Raw genomic sequence first — 21,234 nt, 5'->3', positions numbered from 1 at the left:
CTGCTAGCAGGGGAGGGCTGCCTCCATGGAGGGGGAGGAAATCTGGGGGTGGGGTGGGAAGAGGGTGCAACCCACCCCACGGAGGGCTTCAGGACCAGCCACCTGGACCCCCTGGCCGGAGGGAGAGGCAGGTTTGGGGTCTTCCCAGCACTCTGCCCGTGTCAGGACGACTCTTTGCCCGTCCCCTGCTCAGTAGCTTTGCCAAGCTTGCCCCGTCTTAGGAGTGTGGCAGACCTGAGATCCTCCCAGCTCTGCAACTTGGGCCAGAGGCTTGCTTTCTCTGAGCCTCTTCTGTTTGCTCTTCTGTTAAATAGGCATCTTTGGGCCTTCTGGCTCTTGGGCCAGAGTTTGCTCTTCTGTTCACTAGGCATCTTCCCTCCTATGGATGTCATCGCCTGGATCTCTCTCTCTCTGATTCCAGGGCACTGGCCCAGGGAGTTGGCAGGTGGGGGGGAGAGGGGGCCGAGATGTTGCATTATCTGAGTGGCAGAACACCTGGTGCACAATAGGTTTACTTTACATAGAGTACCTGGCACACAGAAGGAGCATTTTATGCACAGGACCTGGCACTCAATGGCCATGCTTAATGTCGAGCACCTGCCACACCGTAGTCAAGGTTTTTGCAGAGGACACAGCAAAGAGTACATGGCACACAGTAGGCATGCTTTATGTAAAGTACTTTGCACAGAGTATGCTTATTTCACGTAAAGCACCTGCCACACAGTAGGAGAACTCTAAGAGGGCACCGGGCACACAGTAGGTATACTTTCCATGGAACACCCAACACACAGTAGCTGTGCTTTATGCAGAGCACCTAGCACTTAGTAGGCATGCCTTGTAGAGTTCCCCAGCACATGTAGGCATGCTTTAGGTCAACACCTGGCATACGGTTGACAGGATTTGTGTCAAACAGAAGGGGCGCACAGTGGGTGTACTTTATACGACGTACCTGGCTCGTGGTGGGCACACTTCATGTAACGTTCCCAACACACTGTAGGCACAGTTTTTGCGGTACCCAGCACATAGTAGGCACACTTTACAGACAGTCTTCTGCAAACAGTAGGTTTACTTTATGTGGAACGCTGGCACAGAGCAGCACACACACTAGTCACGAGCTCTTTCTTGGCAACTTATCTTTTTGGGGGTCCCTGATCCTTCCTACCTTCCTGTGGAACCGTCTTCTGTCCCCCTCTCAGGCCCTCATCTGACATCCCATTTCCCAGATGGCAAGACTGAGCCTAGAGAGGGCCGGCACAACCCAAGGTCACAGCCAGGAGGGGGCTGAACTGCGTGCAGGGTCTCCCAGCTCTGTCTGGGCCCCCCTCCCTCTCCTGGCCTCCTGCAGCCTTACTCCCTCACCTCCAGGTGCCTTCTTCCCACTGGGCCCTTTACCCCCTGAGTCTGATGCAAGTAACCTCCAGCCAGAAGGGCTTTTTGTTCCTGCCCCCTGCGGTCTTGTGTCAGCCCAGGCCCTAGGCTGCTTGGAGGCAGGGCTTGAACTCCTGCCAGGCTGTGCAGCCCGGAGGCCCGAGGCTTCCTGATTCTGCGCTGGGAAATGGTGCATGCCTCTGACCTGCCTCGTACGTGGAGAGGAGCCCCAGAGATGTTTTGGGACTAGGCTTGGCTGCACCCTGCCCCCATGGCACCTGAACTCTCACGCTCCAGCTTTTCCCTGCTTCACCCTGCTGGCCTTGAAAGAACAGGGGTGGCTGTTAGTTGGGGGCCAGGAGTCACCTTTGCCCATCTGTCAACGGATCCCCCACCCCCATGTGGGGGATGCTGAGTTGTGAGAACTCATTCGCATACTCTCTTTATAACACGGAAGTCCCCCTCCCCCACCTACTAGTTGGGCCACTGCCAGGTGGGGAGGAGGTAAGCAGGCAGGCAGGGATTGGCTGGTTTAGCCTGGCCACTGCCAGTGTCCCCTAGGTCAGGCACCAGGGACAAAGACTTTCCAAGAGGAGGGGAGAGGAGGCTGTGTGGATAAGCTGCCGTGGTCTGAAGGTACCTGGCTGGGGGTCTTGATCCTGGGTAGTGAAGGATGCTGCCCAAGGGTGGGGTGGCTCCAGAGAGCAGCTGGGAGCAGAGTGGCTACTGGTGGGTGGTTAGCTATCTCTCACTCTCTGTCTTTGTCTCCCTCTCACTCACTCTGCCTCTCCCTCTGGAATTGTCTAGGTCCTCCTCCCCTCTCTGAATCACTGTTTGCCCAGTGCTGAGCACTCACTATCCCTACCCCTGTCTGTCCATGCCCCTCCCGTCCCGGTGTGGGGGAGGGGCTCTCCCTGTGTTCCTGAAGAGTCCAGAGAGCTCACCCTTGGGCCCATTTCCTCGGCCTCAGGAAAATCTGTCCCCTCTGCCTCCAGGATGCTGAGCCTGTCCTGGCTGGGACTTGGGCAGGTGGCAGCCTCCCCATGGCTGCTCCTGCTGCTGGTGGGGGTCTCCTGGCTCTGGGCCCGCGTCCTGGCCTGGAGCTACAGCTTCTATGACACCTGCTGCCGCCTCCGGTGTTTCCCGCAGCCTCCGAAGCGGAACTGGTTTTGGGGTCACCTCGGACTGGTGAGTGTGGGTGGCAGGATGGGCCTGGGGCTCGGGGTGGATGCACTTTCCCAGGGGTGGGGAACGGGGGACCTGGGGTGGGACTGGGGTCTGGGACAGCAGAGAATGAGGAAGGCTAGGGAGCCGTTCTGTAATCACTCATTCATCCCAGGCCATTTCCACATCTTCATCTTCGCACCCCTAGCCTGTTTGGGATCCATTTCCTGCCTCCCTTCCCCACATTAATGTCCCTCTGAAGGGCTCCCAGGGCGGGCTGCACAGAGCAGGGTCCCTTGGCATTCCCAGTGTCCATGGCTGCCCCAGAGACCTTCTCAGGGGGCACTGTCCAGGGTCTGCTCCTTACCTGGCCCATTCCCTTGTGTCTGCTCACTTACCTACAGGAATTACCTATGACCTCCCCACCTCGACTCACAGGGGTCTAGCTCTCCACCCACACCCCTCCCTTGGAAGGCTTCCTCTCAGTCTACACTTCCCTGCTGAGATGTCCCAATGGGCCCATTGCCCAACCTGAATAAAGTTAACTGCTCACTTCCCCTTACAGAAGCTTTCTTTGACTCCCCACCTGCACGGACCTTTGACTTGGGTCTGCTCATACTTAAAGAATTAATTGTCCAGTTACTTATTTTCCACCTCTTTATCTGGATAGTTGCTCTGGGGATCAGATACTACATTGTCCAGCCCAGGAGCTGGCATACAGTAGGCACTCAGGTAAGTGTTTGATGACATAGGTGGTGAGCTATGTGGTGGTGAGCTTGCCATTACCTGCCATGTTCAAGGTCAAAGGGATGAGCGGCTAGCCCTTCCCATCCCCAGACAGGCTGAGGGAGGAGCACAGCTCTCCTTAACTGCCCAGCATGAGGACCACAGCTGGGGGAGGGACTTCCTGCTATTTTACTGCTCATTGTGGCCAAGTTTGGAATGAGGGCATTCCAAGCTCATTGTGAACTTTGCCTGAGATGCTGGGTCTGGGAATGTTCTTGACAAACCCTCGGGGCAGCAGGAATGTTATAAAGTTGCCGTTTCCACTCCCTGTTCCAGGGCTTGGCCATGGAGGCTGGTCTTGGTCACTCTTCTTTCCTCCAGTCCCTCTTGCTGTGACCTCAGCTGAGTCACTCTCCCTCTCTGGGCCAATCTCCTCAAATGCCTCAGGGTTCTTAGGGAGCAGGGAACAGTCCCAAAAGTGAAAATGACTCGTATTCACCTGTCTGGAGCACCTGGAAGTATTTGTCAGGCCAGGATGGGGCTTCCCGTGGGATTGGAGAGGATGCGTCACTGGGAGGCAAGCCCCCCTCCTTCTCCTTTTGGGGGACGCGGCCTGGGTTTCTTCATTTGTAAAAGGCACGGCTGATGGGGGAGTCCATAGGTTCAGGGGATAGGTTCATAGATAGTCCATAGGTTCATAGGTAGAGGTAGATAGACAGATAGACAGACAGACAGACAGACAGATGGGATGAACCATGCCAGCTGGTGGGCAGAAGAGGACGTAGGTGGGAGCTGCCCTCCTGACTGATGGGCAGAGCTCACACCTGTGTCCTGGGGTCTGTCAGAGCTGGAAGGTCTGCATACCTTCACCATCTGGGGAGCGGGGGGCTGTGTGGACTGGCCAGGACATGACAGGACATGGGAACGAGCCCCAGTACAAAACGTGAGGCCACCCTGCTGTTCCCGTGGGCACCTCCCTGAGATTGGACCGACTCCCAGAAGAAGAAAGATCTGACTTCTCAAGCCAAGGTCGGCCTCTCTGGGGGCAGAGAGCATGTCTTCTCCCTGTGTCTTGGGATGGACCCTTGCGACATGGAGAGTCTTCCGGGATCCCTCTGCCCCCAAGGGAAGGAGCAGGAAGAAACAGAGATCCCCTCCATCTATGCAGAGTCTGGACACACTGACCACTGCAGAGGTCGCAGGGGAACTTGCTGTGGTTCCTTCTGTGGAGGTGATGGCCCCTGTCTTGCTTGTAGGTCCACCCCACAGAGCAGGGCTTGAGGGTCTTAATTCAGCTGGTGGCCGCCTACTCGAAGGGGTTTGTGACGTGGCTGGGCCCCACCATGCCCCTTATCACTTTGTGCCACCCTGACATGATCCGGACTATCACCAATGCCTCAGGTACTCATGCAGAGCTTGTGGTGATGGGCTGTGACACAACCCACGGCTGTCAGCCCCTCTTTCTCCAAGCTTCACGCAACACCAGCGGGTCACTGGCCTCACTTCCCCCTTCTCTCTCAGCCATCTTCCTCTTCCCTTCTTGTGTTTGTCAATCCTCATCTCACTGTCTCCTTCTTCCACTGTTGTCTAATCCCCCACCCCAACCCTGGTGTCCTGGGCACCACTGGGACCTCAAGAGACCTCAATCCAAGGCCCAGTCCTGGAGGAACTCTCAATCTTGAGGAGATGGGTTGACAGAGAGGTCCTTGACCTGGTGAGGTAAGGAATTGGCCAGAGGGACATGGCTGTGTCATCCCACAGACGAATCAAGGCCTCTGCTGGGGCAGGCTGGAAGACTTCCTAGAGGAGGAATTATTGGAACTGGGTATGGAATGACAAGCAGAAATTTTTTTAAAGCAGAGGGCAGAGTGGTGCGATGGACATCAATAGCATCTGAGGTCCCCTGCCAGGCCTGGCCTCAGTCCCACCCATCCCCATCCCCAGAGCAACAAGTGTTGGCAGAGTACCTGCGCTGCTTTTTCTGTGACACCCACCTCTGGTGGGTTGGTTCCTTCCACCCTATTCTACAATCTTGTCTGCTCCAAGTTCATTGCTCTTCTGCTTGAGGGTCCAGGAATCTCCTTGATGGGACTCTACCCCAGCCTAGCTCCCTTCACTTGCTTCTGTTTCTTCTACTTCCAGACAGGCCAGGCTGAGCAGGGGAATAAGCAGCATCCAACAGAAACCTTAGCTTTAACGCCCAAATTCTGGGTGACTCTGGGAAGACACCCAGCTCTCTCTGGCTGCCAAGGTGTTTTTCAGTTGTGAGAGGTGAAAACTCAACCCTATGTGGTTTAATCAAAGAAAGGAAATCTATTTACAGTGAAGTCCAGGGAGCATTGTCTTCAGGCATGGCTGGATCCAGGTCTCAAATAACATCATCAAGAATCTGTCTTCATTGTTTCAGTTCTGTTTTCCTCTGTGATGGCTTCACTTTCATTCTGGCAAAGAAACTCAACCCCCCATGGGAAAGCGAGTTTATTCCCAACAGTTCCAGGGGAAAAGTTGCCCCTTTAATTTTCTTGGGCTGCATCCCAGGGTCAGTTTCTCATTTAATCACTGTGGCTCTGATTACCCAGTCTTGGCAAGTGTAGGTTCTCAGAGCTATTGTTTTGGGGCTCAAAGCAGTTTGATGGCTAAGAACTCAGGTCCTGGAATTCTGATGGACTTGGGCTCAGATCTCTGGCAGGCCACTTACCATCTGGGAGACTGGGGGCAAATGACTTCATCATTCAGGGTCTCAGTTTTCTTATATGGAAAATGAGGAGAGAGGAGAAGCCAGGTGAATGTGGTGTTTGGGATCCAAATGGGGGAAAGACACTTTTTGTTCCTGTAACCAAAGAGCCCCAATTGTTGTACCAAGGGTCTGGGGAAGGATTCCAGGAGGAGACTGAGCTGCTGGAAAGGATGCACAGGTCTCAGGTCTGGGTCTTTTCTCTGCAGGGTCCTTCCATCTGGCCATCTAGAAAGACTGTGAATGGGGTCCTTTTTGTTTCTCCTCAGATTCAGAGCTCAGAGGAAGGTCTTCTGTACACACAAAACCTGGCGAGCACCTATGGGGATGTGTGCTGCTGGTGGGTGGGTCCCTGGCATGCAGTCATCCGAATCTTCCACCCCACCTGCATCAAGCCTGTGCTCTTTGCTCCAGGTAGACACCCCACGGCCACGGCTTGCTCACTGCTGAAGTCTCTGTGCTGCCGACAGCGTGGTGGGTGACCCAGATGCAGCTGTGGGGATGCCACTGCCTCTGTCTTGCCTGGACCCCACATGCCAGATCTCTGGTCACGTCTGCTCACACCTAGGGTGTGATTGTGCGATGTCTGCTGTATGGCCAGGTCTGGTCACGTTTATGTTTCCACCTGTGTTCTGGTTACGGCCGATATACTTTATACCTGGTTATACCTGGCATATGGTACATGGTAACCATGAAGATGGCCTTAGTCATGTCTGGGGCTCACCTGTGGCCAAGGATATTCAAGGCATGTGGGGAGTGTGTCTGTTTTTTTTTTTTTTTTTTTTTTTTTTGTCTGGGATGCTATTTGAGATTGTCTGGTTCTCCTGTGGGTCGTGTCTGGACCATGTTTGGAGTTTGTCTGAGGTCTGGAACCTCGAGTCCTTCTGAGAAATGCTGAGGCCTTATGTGAGCCTTGTCCAGGGCAGGTCTTAGGATATGGCTGGGTCATACCTGGTCCATGCCTGGGACATTAGTGGGACCGTATTTAAGTCCTGCCTGGGACCATCTGTGAGTCGTGTCAGATTGTCTCTGGGTCCATGTCAGAGGTTGCTGCATCAGGTCAGTGTGTGTTATACATGTTGTTTCATGCCAGGGCATGTTAACATGTGTTGGGGCCATGTCAAGAGATGTCAGAGAGTTCTGGGACAGATGCGATGTCCTAGGTCCCTGTAAAGGCATTTTATGGAGTGCTGATATGTGCTCAGGTGTTTCGAACATGTTGGACTGGCACAACATGTGTTGTGCCACATTTTAGGGAGCATCTAAGTACATAGGGGTGTGTCCATGGGCTCTGCCTTTGCTCTGCTCTGTGCTGCAGCCTGATATGGTGCCCCCTCACCTCCCCACTCTGTTTCCTCTGCTCTTGTCCCCATTCCTGCTAAGCTGGTCTTGGAGGGAGTATGAATTCCCCTGGCTGGGCCCTCCACTCCCCCAACCCAAACCCCTCCCCTCCCCCTCCCCATGACCCCTGATGGTCCTTATTCGTGTCAGCTGCCATTGCACCCAAGGACGCGGTCTTCTACAGCTTCTTGAAGCCCTGGCTGGGTGAGTAACTGTGGGTGAAGGGGACTGGAGACAACCTTGGGGACCCAGGGGGAAACAGTGCCTTTGCCCATTTCTTGCGGCTGCCTCTACTAGGGGATGGGCTCCTGCTGAGTGCTGGTGACAAATGGAGCAGCCATCGCCGCATGCTGACACCTGCCTTCCACTTCAACATCCTGAAGCACTATGTGAAAATTTTCAATGACAGTGTAAATGTCATGCATGTGAGTCTCTTGAACCCAGGGTCCCAGCTGAAGTCTTGGGGGTGATGGAGGCTCTGAGATATCTTGTCTGGAATTCTGGCTCTCCTAGACAGCTTTGGGGCCATTGCTCTTCCTCTCTGAGCCTCAATTTTCTCAGCTATATAATGGGAATAATGGTCCCCACTATGCAGGGTAGTCAAGATAATGTAATGTATTCCTGTCCCTGGCACATAGCAGGTGCTCAGAAGGTGTTAATTTCAAAGTTTCCCTTACAAAGAAGCCTTCGAACCTGAGACCCACTTGGTTATCCATGAAGGTTGCATAGTAGTTATGCTGAATTAACGAACCACTTCCAAACTCATTGGTCTAAAGCAATAAGGGTTTATTATTGCTAACCTGTCTGTGAGTCAGTTGGTTTTCTGGACATGGATGGGATCACAAGTGCCTGTGATCAGCTCTGGGTCAGGTATGTACTTTGCATATCTGGGCTCAGCCCTCTTACATGTTCGAGGAGTGGCTGGCTGCAGGCTGACCTAGGGTGGTCTCAGCTTGGACAACTGAACTTTCTTTAATGTGATTCTCTCCCTCCAGAAGGCATCTCAGGCTTGTTCCCATGGCTGAGGCAGGGTTCCAGGAGACTGAGAGGAGGCTTCAATGCCTCTTGAGATCTAGGTTTAAGATGATCACCTTGTCATTTTTGCTATGGTCGACTGGCCAAAGCAAGTCAAAAGGCCATTATAGAATCAAAAGGTGGTGAAAAAGCATCCACCTTTTAATGGGAGTTGCTGAAAAATCACATTGAAAAGGTGTGGATATAAGGAAGTGAAGAATTGGAGGTGGGGGTTTTGTGAAGGGCCTGGGATTATTTTCACACTTGCAAGCTAAGGAGTGAGATTGTTATGGTTTTGTGGATTGTGCCGGAAGACACGAGACTCCTGTGTCAGAGACAAAGAACAATTTATTACTCATAGCACAGCAAGCACACGTACTTCTTGGTTTGCATTCTTTCTCTAAGTCACCAAATCCTGTGAGGATAACATAGGTGGGCTTCAATGCTTATGCAGTATGTTGCATTACAGGAGAGACATACCAGGTTCAGGGACTCTATGACGTCTGGTAATTAAAAGCAAGCCTGACATTTGTGTGTGGGAAATATTACCTTATTCCTTAAGTGTGTTTGCTGAAAATGCAACTCTGAGAAATGCCTAAGTAAAGAATATCAGAGCCTTGCCTTTTTTGGGCATACCTAGCAAAAAGGTGGAGGGGTGCTCAGGGCCCATGAATTGCCTCTTTCAACATAGGGGAATTTTTCTTAATTTATGACAATTAAGATGATGAAAGCTAACATTTCTCAAGAACTTACTATACACCAGAATCTATGTGCACATTCCATGACATATATTGTCTAATTTGATTTTCACAACCATATGAGGTAAAGATGATTATTATTACCTCATTACAGGTGGTGAAAATAGGTTCAGAGAAGTTAGGGAGCTTGCCTGCATTCACACAGCTAGCAAGTGAGCTAATGAGTGGAGCTGGGATTCCAACCTGGTTTGTCTGACAACAGAGCCAGTCATATTAACTGTTACTGAAGCTTTGACAGGTGGAGTCCAGAGGGCAGCAGTGAGTTGACCAAGGGCACACAGGGGTGTAGGAGGCAGAGTCAGGATTTGAACTCAGGTCTTCTGACTCTCAGCCATGGGATCTTAATAGTAAGAGTTTGTACTCCCACCCAAGCCTGGTCCTCCCTGAGGATGGGTGCCTGGGGTGGAGGACGAGGAGCCTGGGTCTGGTGGATCCCCTCTTGGTGGTTGGTGTTGGAGAGGGGTTCAGAGGAGGCAGGTCCCAGCCCCAGCTCTGCCTCCTTCTCTGCCCAGGCCAAGTGGAAGCGCCTGGTCTCAGAGGGCAGCACCCGTCTGGACATGTTTGAGCACATCAGCCTCATGACCCTGGACAGTCTGCAGAAATGTGTCTTCAGTTTTGACAGCAATTGCCAGGAGTGAGTGCTTGCTCAGGACCTGGGAACATGAACTGTAGACCCAACGGAGTAGATGGGGAGGGGAGGGATGACCAGGGCAATCAGATGGGACTTCCTGGAGGAGATGGATCAGAGTTGGACAAAGAAGGACAAGGAAGGGAAAGAGAAAGAGTGATCCTTTCAGGTAAGCAGAAATGTTTGACAAAGGCCCAGGGACTAGGATGAGTGAAGCATGTGCCACAGTAAGGAGCCACCTTGGGAATGAGATTGGAAGGGTTGGCAGGAGCTATATCTTAAGGACATTCAAAATCCAGGCAAAAGGGTATGAACTTTATCTGAGGTTTGAGCAGGTGAGGGTCATGGGCAAAGCTGTTCTTGGACATCTGAGTCTGGAGAAGACCAACTGATGTGTAGACAATGGATGGTGTGAAATTGGATGCAAGATTAGAGAGGGGATTGGGTCCATTGACCAAATGGGAGAAGATGAAATCTGAGCTGTATGGAGAGAGAGGAGAGAAGCATAATGTGTCAGCTGGGTTCTGGGTTCATGGAGGCAGCTCACAGAAATGGGAATCAGGGAGAGAAGAAAGTCTGGAGAGTCACGTGTCCTGGATCATCCCCACCATGTATCTGTGGGGCCATCTGTTCCTGGATACTCAGTTTTCTGATGGGCTATATCTCCCAGCTGCTGGTATCAGGCATTTTCTCAGCCTTCAGGTGAGCTAAGTTGTTACTTTCCTTCATGCCCTCATCCTGCAGGAAGCCTAGTGAATATATTGCTGCCATCTTAGAGCTCAGTGCCCTTGTGGCAAAACGGCACCAGCAGATCTTCATGCACATGGACTTCCTGTACTACCTCACTCCAGATGGGCAACGCTTCCACAGAGCCTGCCGCCTGGTGCACAACTTCACAGATGCTGTCATCCAGGAACGGCGCCGCACTCTCCCCGATGACGGTGTTGATGACTTCCTCAAGGCCAAGGCTAAGGCCAAGACTTTGGACTTCATTGATGTGCTCCTGCTGACCAAGGTGGGTTTCTCTGGGATCTGGATTCAAGAGGTAGAAAGGACCTTGATTTCATATTTCAAATTGAAGACTTAGACTTGATCCAGAGGGCACTGGGGAGTCATGGGTGGTGTTTGAGGAAAGGAGGGATGGATTAGGGATATGTTTTAGGGATGACTTTATGGAATGTAACCTGCAGGGGACTGCTAAGTCTGCAACTGTGAAGGGCCTGAGATTTTACTCTACTTAATAAGGTAGTCGTGCGTGTGTGTGTGTGTGTGTGTGCGTGTGTGTATTTATTTATTTGTATATTAGAATCCAGAGAAGCCCATTTGTTACTCATGGAAATAAGGGTGGCCATAGAATTGTAGCTATGGTTCCTCATTCTAAAATTCTTCTGAGAGCTACATGATGCTTTTATCTGTACATGCAACCAACCATGCTTCCATCATAGGAGAGGTACCTCTACATTATGAATCTTGGAACTTATATAGGACTGCTGATACATCTGCCCCTTCTTCTTCTTCTCCTCCTCCTCTGCCTGTGTCTTGTATTCCTCCCCCCTTCCCCCTCCTCCTCCCTTCCCCCTCCTCCTTTTCTTTCTCCTTCTTTCTCTTTCTTCTCCTTCTCCTTCTCCTTCTGTGTGTGTGAGAAAGAGAGAGAGAAGTAGAGAAAAGTGTTTTGGAGTGTAAACCAATTGTCTTCACTGAGAAGGCAAAGTCTACAGGTTCTGTTGGCTTATCACCAGGGGAGATAAGGAATCTCTGGATTTACTATCCTAGAATGAGAGCAAATGGCTCTGGAGCAATGCTCATTTCCAACTTCCAAGGGAAGTTGTCATTCAGTCTCCTGTAATCCAGGTGGCCAATAACTTCTTTCCAGTAAGTCCTCACCATGTAGAAACATGAAGATATTCATGGATCACTGATCCCTCTCACCAGGGACAAAACAGGAGGCAAAGAGGCCACGGAGGAGAAGGCATGTGGGGTGGGGCCTCTGGTAATAGTTTCTGGATGGATTATGGAGCTTCAGAGATTGTCTCAAGTTAGGCTTATGAGCTTTCAGAGTGGATATGATTTGCTGTGTGTGCGGGCGGGTGGGGTGGAGTGGTCTTATACTCTCTCCAGGACAAAGATGGAAAACAATTGTCAGATGAGGATATCCGAGCTGAAGCTGACACCTTCATGTTTGGGGGTAAGCATCCCAGTGTGGGACTGCAGGGGGTAGGAGTCTCTCCAATCCCAGGGACTTGGCAGGTGGGCCCTGGACCACCCCATCCCACCCCATCTTCCCCATCCTCCCTGAGGGCCCTAACGAAGGGCGCTGTCCGCCCTCTGGTGCTGAACAAGCCCAGAGACCCAAGCCTGTCTGGCTGCCTCTCAGGCCATGACACCACGGCCAGTGGTCTCTCCTGGGTCCTGTACAACCTTGCGAAGCACCCAGAGTATCAGGAGCGCTGTCGGCAGGAGGTGCAAGAGCTCCTGAAGGACCGTGAGCCTAAAGAGATTGAATGGTGAGTGCAGGTCCTCATGTCCTGTTCTGGAACCCCTCTCATTGGCTCTGCTCCCCTGCTGGGGAAGGGGAAAGAACTTTTTGTTGATTGTGTCATTATTGCTTAGAGAGACTAGGAGCAGAATCCAGAGGCAGGGGTCTGGTACCTAGCCTGGAGAGCAGGGGAAAGTGACAGAAAGATCTGGGCTGCTAAGAGAATTATTGACAATTATGAAGGCAGATGATACCACTTAGCACATATTCTGTAAGTGAACTTCCACTCCACTCCCTTACTTTTCTCTCCTAAATCACACTCTCTCTGCCCCCCAAATATCTTCACTCCCTGAGTTTTTGCTTGTCTCTTGCCTCCTAACTCCTTCAATACTGTTCAGCCCAGGATTCATGGGGGACACCTAGGGATTGAAATCATTCAATTCTTGTCCAGGAACACCTTCATTCATCCTGTCCCCATTCAGAGAACACTGCTGCACTGCCTTTCTGTCCCCAGTTGTGTGCCATCTCCAATTCTACTCCAATTCTCGCCCATTCTGTGTCCTGGAGCTCCAGCCTGCTGGGGGAATAGACTCAGATCAGGACACCCTGGGTCCATCCCTTGGGCAGGGATAGGATGGAGAGTAAGAGAGGCAAGGATAAGAGTAGAGAGAGTGTCTCAGCTGAGACCTTGAGTGATGATCAGTAGGTGTTTGGGTACAGTTGGGGTGCAGTTAATTCAAGAGGACAGGGTGGACAAAAGGGAAGAGGAGGGGAGGAATGGAAGAGGGAGAGGGAGAAGAGAGAGGGAAGGAGGGAGACAGGGAGAGAGAGAGAGAGAGAGAGAGAGAGAGAGAGAGAAACTTAAGTAGGCTCCATGCTTACTGGAGAGCCCGACATAGGACTCCATCACTTGAACCTTGAGATCATGACCTGAGATGAAATCAAGAGTCGGACACTCAACAAACTGAACCACCCAGGCACCCCCAGGAAGATCTTTCTAGGGCTAGTGTGGGAAACATACTGGAGAGGACAAGCTGTTGCATGGGGACCAGGAAAATGATTCTGAGGCCTGGGACAGGCCAGGGTCTGGGGGATGTTGAAGAGGCATTGGACTGGACAGGCATTTTTTACCTAATATTTTCCACTCCAAGCCTTCGCTCAGCACAGCAGTCCTGTGAGGTAGGGAAATATTTTTAAGCTTTTTCAACAAGACTTCAAACAAAATTATACACTTTGTAAAAAAAAAAAAAGACTATACAAAACAGAGTTTAGAGTAGAAATGAACTTTTAAAAAAATCCTTGCCCTAGGAGGAACACTTGTCAGTGATTTTCTGTGTATCCTTCCAGAAGACATCTATCTTTATACCCACATTTATATGAAAACTATCTCCTCTCCCCTTCCAAGTGGGAATTAAGGTCTACACATTAACAACATATCCTTGAGATCTCTTCCTTTTCCCAGAATATGAGTTTTTGAAAAATAGTTTTGAATTACAAAAGCAATGATGAGAACAAGTTCTTGTTCTGAGACGTTACAAAGGAGACTATGGTTATCATTAACATCCTCCCCTGCCAACTTAATCCCCTTTCTGTCTCCTGAGGGGTTTTTAAACTTTTAGACTCATTGATTTGCTATGTCTCTTTCCATAATTATCTATCTATCTATCTATTATCTATCAATAACTATCTATCATCTACCTATGTATCATCCATCTATCTATCATCTATATCATCTATCATCTATCTATCATCTATCTATCATCTATTATCTATCGATCTATCTATCACCTATATCACCTATCTATCATCTATCATCTGTATAATCTTTTTGTCCATTAACACATTTTACATTTCCATATACATACTGTTTGTAACTTGTTCCATTCACTCAAAAGTGTGTCTTATAGCTCCTTCTCTCTGTGTGCTGCAAAGCTTTCAGTGGTTTACTTGGTTCACCCCTTTGTTAAGGACCCTTATGTTAGTATTCTCAGTTAGAGTAGACATTGCTGAATTGCTTTCCAGAGTCTCTGTTTTGATTTTCCTTTCATCCTACAGTGTGTGATAGGACTTGTGAACCATATTCCCCGCATTCATCCATTCATTCATTCAGTGATAGAGATGGAAAGTGCAAGCAGAGGAGGGGCAGAGAAAGAATCCCAAGCAGAGCCCAATGCAGAGCCAATGCCCATTGCCCATGCAGAGCCCAATGTGGGACTTTGACCCATGAATTGTGAGATCATACCCTGAGCTGAGACCAAGAGTTGGAGGCTTAACTGACTGAGCCACTTAGGTGTCCCCCATATTCCTCCTTTAAAAATTAAAAACAATTTTTTATTTGTGTGAGAGAGAGCACGCAAGCAGGAAAGAGGAGTAAGGAAGAGGGTGAGAGAGAGAATCTCAAGCAGGCTCCATGCTCAGCACAGAGCCCAATGCTTGATCCCACAAGCTTGGGATCATGACCTGAGCTGAAATCAAGAGTTGGACGCTCAACCAACTGAACCACCCAGGTGCCCCCTACTTCCTCCTGTTTTGATTACTGTGTGATATTCTAACATATGGCTGTACTATAATTTCTCTTAACATCTCCCATTGATGGATATTTGGATTGTTTCTACTTTTTTACTAAAACAAACAATAAGTCAGCATCTGTGAACACTGGGCCACACTTACACATGTAAAGGTCTCTCCACTGCAAATTTCCGGAAGGACAATTGCTGAGTCAAAGACAGTTTCAGTTTTTGTCATCTTAATAGCTATTTCAGATCTGTTCCTATCAGCTGAATTTGATGTTACCACCTTTCCCATACCTATAGAATTATTGTATTGAATTTTAAATCTTTGCCAATTTTTCATATTTCCTCTTTTAATGAATATTTATTTAAATAAGGGGTTGAACATCTTTTGCACATTTTGGGGGCTACTCCCAACATTTTAAATACTGAGGTATCATTTATATACATCATATTAGTTTCAGGTGTACAAAAAAATGAGTTGATATTTGTATATATTACAAAATGATCACCACAATTAGTTTGCTGACATTTCTCACCATACATAATTATAGAATTTTTTTTCTTGTGATGAGAACTTTTAAGAAATACTCTCTTAGCGACTTCCAAATATGCAATACAGCAGTATTAACCACAGTATTATTAATTATAGTCAACTATAGCCAATACAGTATTATTAACTAAAATACAGTAACTATGTAATGCTGTACATTACATCCCTATGACTTAATTATTTTATAACTGAAAGTTATCCTTCACCCATTTGCTTACCTACACCCCCACCCCCACCCCTCACAACAACCAACCTATTCTCTGTATCTAGGAGCCTGTTTTTTTTGTTGTTTGTTCGTTTCTTCAGATTCTACACATAAGTTAGATCATACAGTGCTTGTCTTTCTCTTTCTGACTTATTTCACTTAGCACAATGCCCTTAAGATCCCTCCATGTTGTCTCAAATGGCAAGATGTCTTTTTTATGGCTGAGTAATATTCCACTGCATGTATATATCACATTTTCTTTATCCATTCACCTATTGATGGACACAGCTGTTTTTCATAACCTTGGCTATTATAAATAATGTTGCAATGAACATAAGTTTACGTATATCTTTTTGAGTTAGTGTTTTCATCTTCTTTGGATAACTACCCAGAAGTGAGATTGCTGGATAGCATGATAGTTGTAGTTTTTAATTTTTTTGAGGAAACTTCGTACTATTTTCCACAGTGGCTGTGTGAATTTAAAACCCCACCAACAGTGCCCAGGGTTCCTTTTTCTCCACATCCTCATCAGCATTTGTTATTTCTTGTCTTTTTGGTAATAGCCGTGCTAACAGCTGTGAGGTGTGAGGTGATTTTTCCTTGTGGTTTTGACTTGGATTTCCCTGATAATTAATGATTTTGAGCATCTTTTCATGTACTTATTCATCATTTGTGTGTCTCTTTAAAAAAAATGTCTATTCAGGGGTGCCTGGGTGGCTCAGTCAGTTGAACGTCTAACTCTTGATTTCAGCTCAGGTCATGATCCCAGGGTCATGGGACTGAGACCCGCACTGAGCTCTGTGCTGAATGTGGAGCCTGCTTGAGATTCTCTCTCTCTCTCTCTCTCTCTCTCTCTCTCTTTCTCTCTCTCTCTCTCTCTCTCTCTCTCTCCCCCCTCTCTCCCTCTCTCCCCCTTTGCCACTCTTCCACACTGTCCCCTGCCTCCCCTCTAAAAATATAAATAAAAATAAAATGTTTATTCTGATCATTCTTCTGCATACATTGATAAGCCATTTGTATTTCTTGTTATGTGATTAGTACTCATCTTTATTTTTCTCTTTGAGTTTTTCTCTTTTTTTCATATTTACTTACAATAACTCATTTAAAGATTGCCTTTTGACTTTTGAGGGGCACTTCTAGTTAATTGTTATGGAGACAGATTTGTCCAAATTTTCTTTTACAGTCATACTGTCTAGCCTTATGCTAGGGTTTTGTGGGCTTTTCTTACCAGATGTTAGGGCTTCACTTACTTGTCTCTCCTGTTCCATGGGTCTATTTTCCTATTTTTGCAGCAATGCCACACTGTTTTTTGTTTGTTTGTGTGTTTGTTTGTTTTATCACTGCATCTTTGTAATAAGTCTTTTTTTCTTTAAAATTTTTTTTAATGTTTATTTATTTTTGAGACAGAGAGAGACAGAGCATGAATGGGGGAGGGTCAGAGAGAGGGAGACACAGAATCTGAAACAGGCTCCAGGCTCTGAGCTGCCAGCACAGAGCCCGACGCGGGGCTCAAACTCACAGACCGTGAGATCATGACCTGAGCCGAGGTCGGCTGCTTAACCGACTGAGCCACCCAGGCGCCCCTGTAATAAGTCTTAATACCTGGTAGAGTGAGTTCCTTTTCTTTAATATTTCACTAAGTATTTTTTCTTTAATGGTTATTTATTTTTGAGAGAGATAGAGAGAGAGCAGGGAAGGGACAGAGAGGGAGACACAAAATCTGAAGCAGGATCCAGGCTCTAAATGGTCAGCACAGAGCCTGATGTGGGGCTTGAACTCATAAACTGTGAGATCATGACCTGAGCTGAAATTGGCCATTTAACTGACCAAGCCACCCAGGTGCCTCTTTAATATTTCATTTTTAAAATTTTTTTCAACGTTTTTATTTATTTTTGGGACAGAGAGAGACAGAGCATGAATGGGGGAGGGTCAGAGAGAGGGAGACACAGAGTCGGAAACAGGCTCCAGGCTCTGAGCCATCAGCCCAGAACCTGACGCGGGGCTCGAACTCACGGACCGCGAGATTGTGACCTGGCTGAAGTCGGACGCTTAACCGACGCGCCACCCAGGCGCCCCTTTAATATTTCATTTTTAAAATGACCTAGCACTTCATGATCTTCTATTCTTTTGGAAACGTTTTGGATTAAGTTTATCAAGTTCTTAAAACTACCAGGTAGATTTTCATTTGAATTGAACATATTCTATAGGTTGACTTGAATATATGATTGACTTGTGGAAAACAGATTACTTCATAATATGAATGCATACCATTCTAGAATGTGGAAGAAATACCCCATTTTTGGATACTGAAATATTATTTAGTCTTCTAATAAAGTCCAAAATTTTTCTTAGAGATCTTATACATTTTTGGTTAAATTAACCCTAAGATATATTTTTTTAATGTTTGTTTTTGAGAGAGAGAGAGAGAGAGCAAGTGCATGCTCTAGTGGGGGAGGGGGAGGCAGAGGATCTGAAGTGAGCTCTGTGCTGACAGCAGAGAGCCTGATGTGGGACTTGAACTCACGAGGACTGAGATCATGACCTCAGCCAAAGATGGACACTTAAATGACTGAGCCACCCAGGCACCACAACCCTAAGATACTTTCATTGCTATGGTGAATCATATCTTCTATTGGGATTGAGAGAAGTTTATAAATTCATTTGGAATATAGAGATTTCATATCTAATTTTAATCCAGGTATTTATTTCTTCTTCTTCTTCTTCTTCTTCTTCTTCTTCTTCTTCTTCTTCTTCTTTTATTTTTTCTAATTAGTTGTTATTTCAACATAGAAAAATAATTTTTTTCATATGCATATAAATTTTGTGCCAGTGAACATAGTAAATACTAAGTATGGAGTCTTGTATCCAAAAACATGTTTTCAATAAAAGCTTTTGGAACAACTGCAGAGCTATCCAGAAAAAAGTTAACTCAACCTGCTTCTCATGTATTGTAACATGACAACATCAGGATGGAATCAAATATTTAAAAATTTTTAATGTTTATTTATTTTTGAGAGAGAGAGAGAAAGAGAGAGCACTAGTGGGGGAGAAGCAGAGAGAAGAGGGAGACACAGAATCTGAAGCAGGCTCCAGGCTCTGAGTTGTCAGCACAGAGCCTGGTGTGGGGCTCAAACTCACAAACCATGAGATCATGACCTGAGCCAAAGTTGGATGCTTAACCTACTGAGCCACGCAGGTGCCCCAGGATGGAATCAAATTTAAAATAAAAAATAAAAGTGCCTTAAATGCTTTAGAGAAAACTATGGGAAATTATTTTATAGCTCCATAATAAGGAAACCCTTATTTTTGACAAAAGTCCCAGGAAATATACAAGAAGAGATTGCTGTACTGTTGCCTGAAAAAGATAAAGAGCAGTGTGTATAGTATATAGTATGCTACTGTATAATTTTTTTAATGCAAAAAAGTAGCTCTGGAAGAATACATTAAAAAAAAAAAAAGAACCTAGGCAAACTGTGAGGATGGGAAATGAGTGAGTTGAGTCGTAAGAATGGTGTTTTATAATTTTCCAGTTTTGAGCCAGTTAACTATATCATTAAAATATACATCACCACACAAATTGAAGGGGATTAAAGAAAAAGAATTCACCCCCACTCCCCCTTACTGGATCTTCAATGTTTATAAAAGGTTTCTGGTGTATTCTCTTGTGTTTTCTAAGCATAGAGTCACTATCTGCCAACAATGACACACCCCCACATTTCAGATTGCCTTACTCTCTTTTTTTCTTGTCTAATTGCATTAGCTAGGATCTCTAGCTAATGCAACATTGGATCTGTTTCTTTTGTTTCCTACTCATTGCCTTTTGATTTTGCTCTCTTGCAGTAAACCATATTTAATTTTTATGCAAAATCGTAAACCTTTTTATGGTTGGATTTTGGGTGTTGTGCTTTGCACAGAAAACCTTCTAAAAATACCCAGCTAAATTTCCTCTCCTGTTTCTGTGATACTGCCCTTCTTTTCCAAATACCACTTTATCGAGGTGTGATGGGCACATTAAAAAGCTGTACATCTTTAAGGCGCACAACTTAATGGGTTTGGAGATATTTGATCCATCTGGAATTTATTTCGTTATAGGGAAAGATGATCTCATGGGGCAGTAGAGAAAGGGGGTGGGGGTGGGGGGTAAGGGTCTCTGTTTTTGCTCCCTGGATAACTGTTGCGGGGCGGGGGGGAGGGGTCCTTAGGGACGACCTGGCCCAGTTGCCTTTCCTGACCATGTGCATCAAGGAGAGTCTGCGGTTGCACCCCCCGGTCACAGTCGTCTCCCGCTGCTGTACCCAGGACATCGTGCTCCCAGATGGCCGGGTCATCCCCAAAGGTGCCCACAACACCAGGGGGAGGAGCCTCGTGGGCAGGAAGAGGGGCCCATCAGGCAGGGTGAAACCCTTCCTGACTGGCCCCTCCCCTCCCACAGGTGTTATCTGCCTCGTTAGTATTTTCGGGACCCACCACAACCCATCCGTGTGGCCAGACCCTGAGGTGCTGCCTCCCCCTCCCTCCCCTCCACCCACCCTCATGTTTGGCCACTTCCCTAGCGGGCCCTAAGGGAGGGCTCAGGGTTCTGACCTGGCAAATCGCTCCCTCCATGAAACGCACACCTGTGTCTCCAAAGCCGGCTGTCCTGGGAAACCCCATCCAACAGTCCGGCCTCTCTCCGCCCCCAGGTATACAATCCTTTCCGCTTTGACCCAGAAAACATCAAGGAAAGGTCTTCCCTGGCTTTTATTCCCTTCTCCGCGGGACCCAGGTGAGGTGGGGATGAGGTGGTGAGGGCAGGGGCCTGGGCCTGAGATCCCAGACGTGCTGTGGGGGCGGGAAAGGGGGTGTTGAGGATGGTTCTCCTTCTCTCCCCTCCTCCAGAGTTTGGGGGTAAAGGCCTGGCAGTGGGGGGTGGCTGGGTCCAAGGAGGGCTCCGCGGTGTGCTCAGAGCCCCTTCCCTCTGTCTGGGAGCTCAGGGCTGGGATCTGAGCCAAGCTCAGGGACCCCCGTATGGGGGTCCCGGGCACGGTTAGTCCCCTCCGGTATCCCTGCGGGCGGGGCTGGCGGTCCCGGGCCAGGTTCGGGGCGCGACGGGACCTGCTGGGGTCCCTGGCGAGTGAGTGCCCACTGCCGCCCGCAGGAACTGCATCGGGCAGACGTTCGCCCTGACCGAGATAAAGGTGGTCCTGGCGCTCACGCTGCTGCGCTTTCGGGTCCTGCCCGACAAGGAGGAGCCGCGCAGGAAGCCGGAGCTCATCCTGCGCGCCGAGGGCGGACTTTGGCTGCGGGTGGAGCAGCTGAGCGCGGGCCTCCAGTGACCCGCCAGCTCCCCCTGGCTTGGGATCCACCCCGACCCTACACACGCACCCTGGCAGATTCCCGGGACTAGAACTGTGTGGTCTCCTCTGCCCGAGCGCCACTGATAGCCAGCAGGGGGCGCTCGGGACCTGCGGGAACGCAGGGAGCGGGGGAGGGGTGGGAGTAGGGGTGGAGGTGGGGTGGAGGGTGTGTGAGCGCAAGACCTTGACAGCCTTTCCAGCTGACCACAGGCACGCGCCCATGCTGATTGCGGGTTCTCCCAAAATCAAATCTATGGTCACTTCAGATCTCCAATGAACAGATAGAGAATAAAACAAAGAAAAGCATACTAAAACTCTAAATTTTCCCAATAGTCTCTAAATTCAACAACTGGTAAGGGGTCTCCAGACTGCCTGCCAGCCCTCCCTCCATATAACCCCTGCTCCTTACACACACAGCCTT

The 21,234-nt window shown here is 48.5% G+C and overlaps 1 protein-coding gene across 4 annotated transcripts; it reads left to right on the top strand.

Moving 5' to 3' along the window:
* Positions 1 to 1,846: 1,846 nt before the first annotated feature.
* Positions 1,847 to 21,234, top strand: LOC106987569 (cytochrome P450 4F3). Of its 4 annotated transcripts, none has more exons than XM_053219712.1 (13): positions 1,847 to 2,004; positions 2,364 to 2,556; positions 4,515 to 4,659; positions 7,484 to 7,537; positions 7,631 to 7,758; positions 9,618 to 9,739; positions 10,478 to 10,748; positions 11,852 to 11,918; positions 12,108 to 12,237; positions 19,680 to 19,813; positions 19,910 to 19,974; positions 20,160 to 20,242; positions 20,615 to 21,234. In XM_053219712.1, the coding sequence occupies exons 2-13, from the start codon at positions 2,365 to 2,367 to the stop codon at positions 20,790 to 20,792; spliced, it is 1,569 nt and encodes a 522-aa protein (XP_053075687.1). In that variant the 5' UTR covers positions 1,847 to 2,004; position 2,364; the 3' UTR covers positions 20,793 to 21,234. The 4 variants fall into 4 exon arrangements, 3 of the variants coding, with proteins under 3 accessions (XP_053075687.1, XP_053075686.1, XP_053075685.1); XM_053219711.1 differs by lacking the exon at positions 4,515 to 4,659 and adding an exon at positions 6,262 to 6,406 and having other exon boundaries at positions 1,956 to 2,097; XM_053219710.1 differs by having other exon boundaries at positions 1,957 to 2,097.

The sequence above is a fragment of the Acinonyx jubatus genome, chromosome A2 (genome assembly GCF_027475565.1).
Source record: "Acinonyx jubatus isolate Ajub_Pintada_27869175 chromosome A2, VMU_Ajub_asm_v1.0, whole genome shotgun sequence".
NCBI classification, from domain to species: domain Eukaryota; kingdom Metazoa; phylum Chordata; class Mammalia; order Carnivora; family Felidae; genus Acinonyx; species Acinonyx jubatus.
Note: the sequence above shows the minus strand (reverse complement) of the source record. Positions and strands in the feature narration are given on the sequence as shown.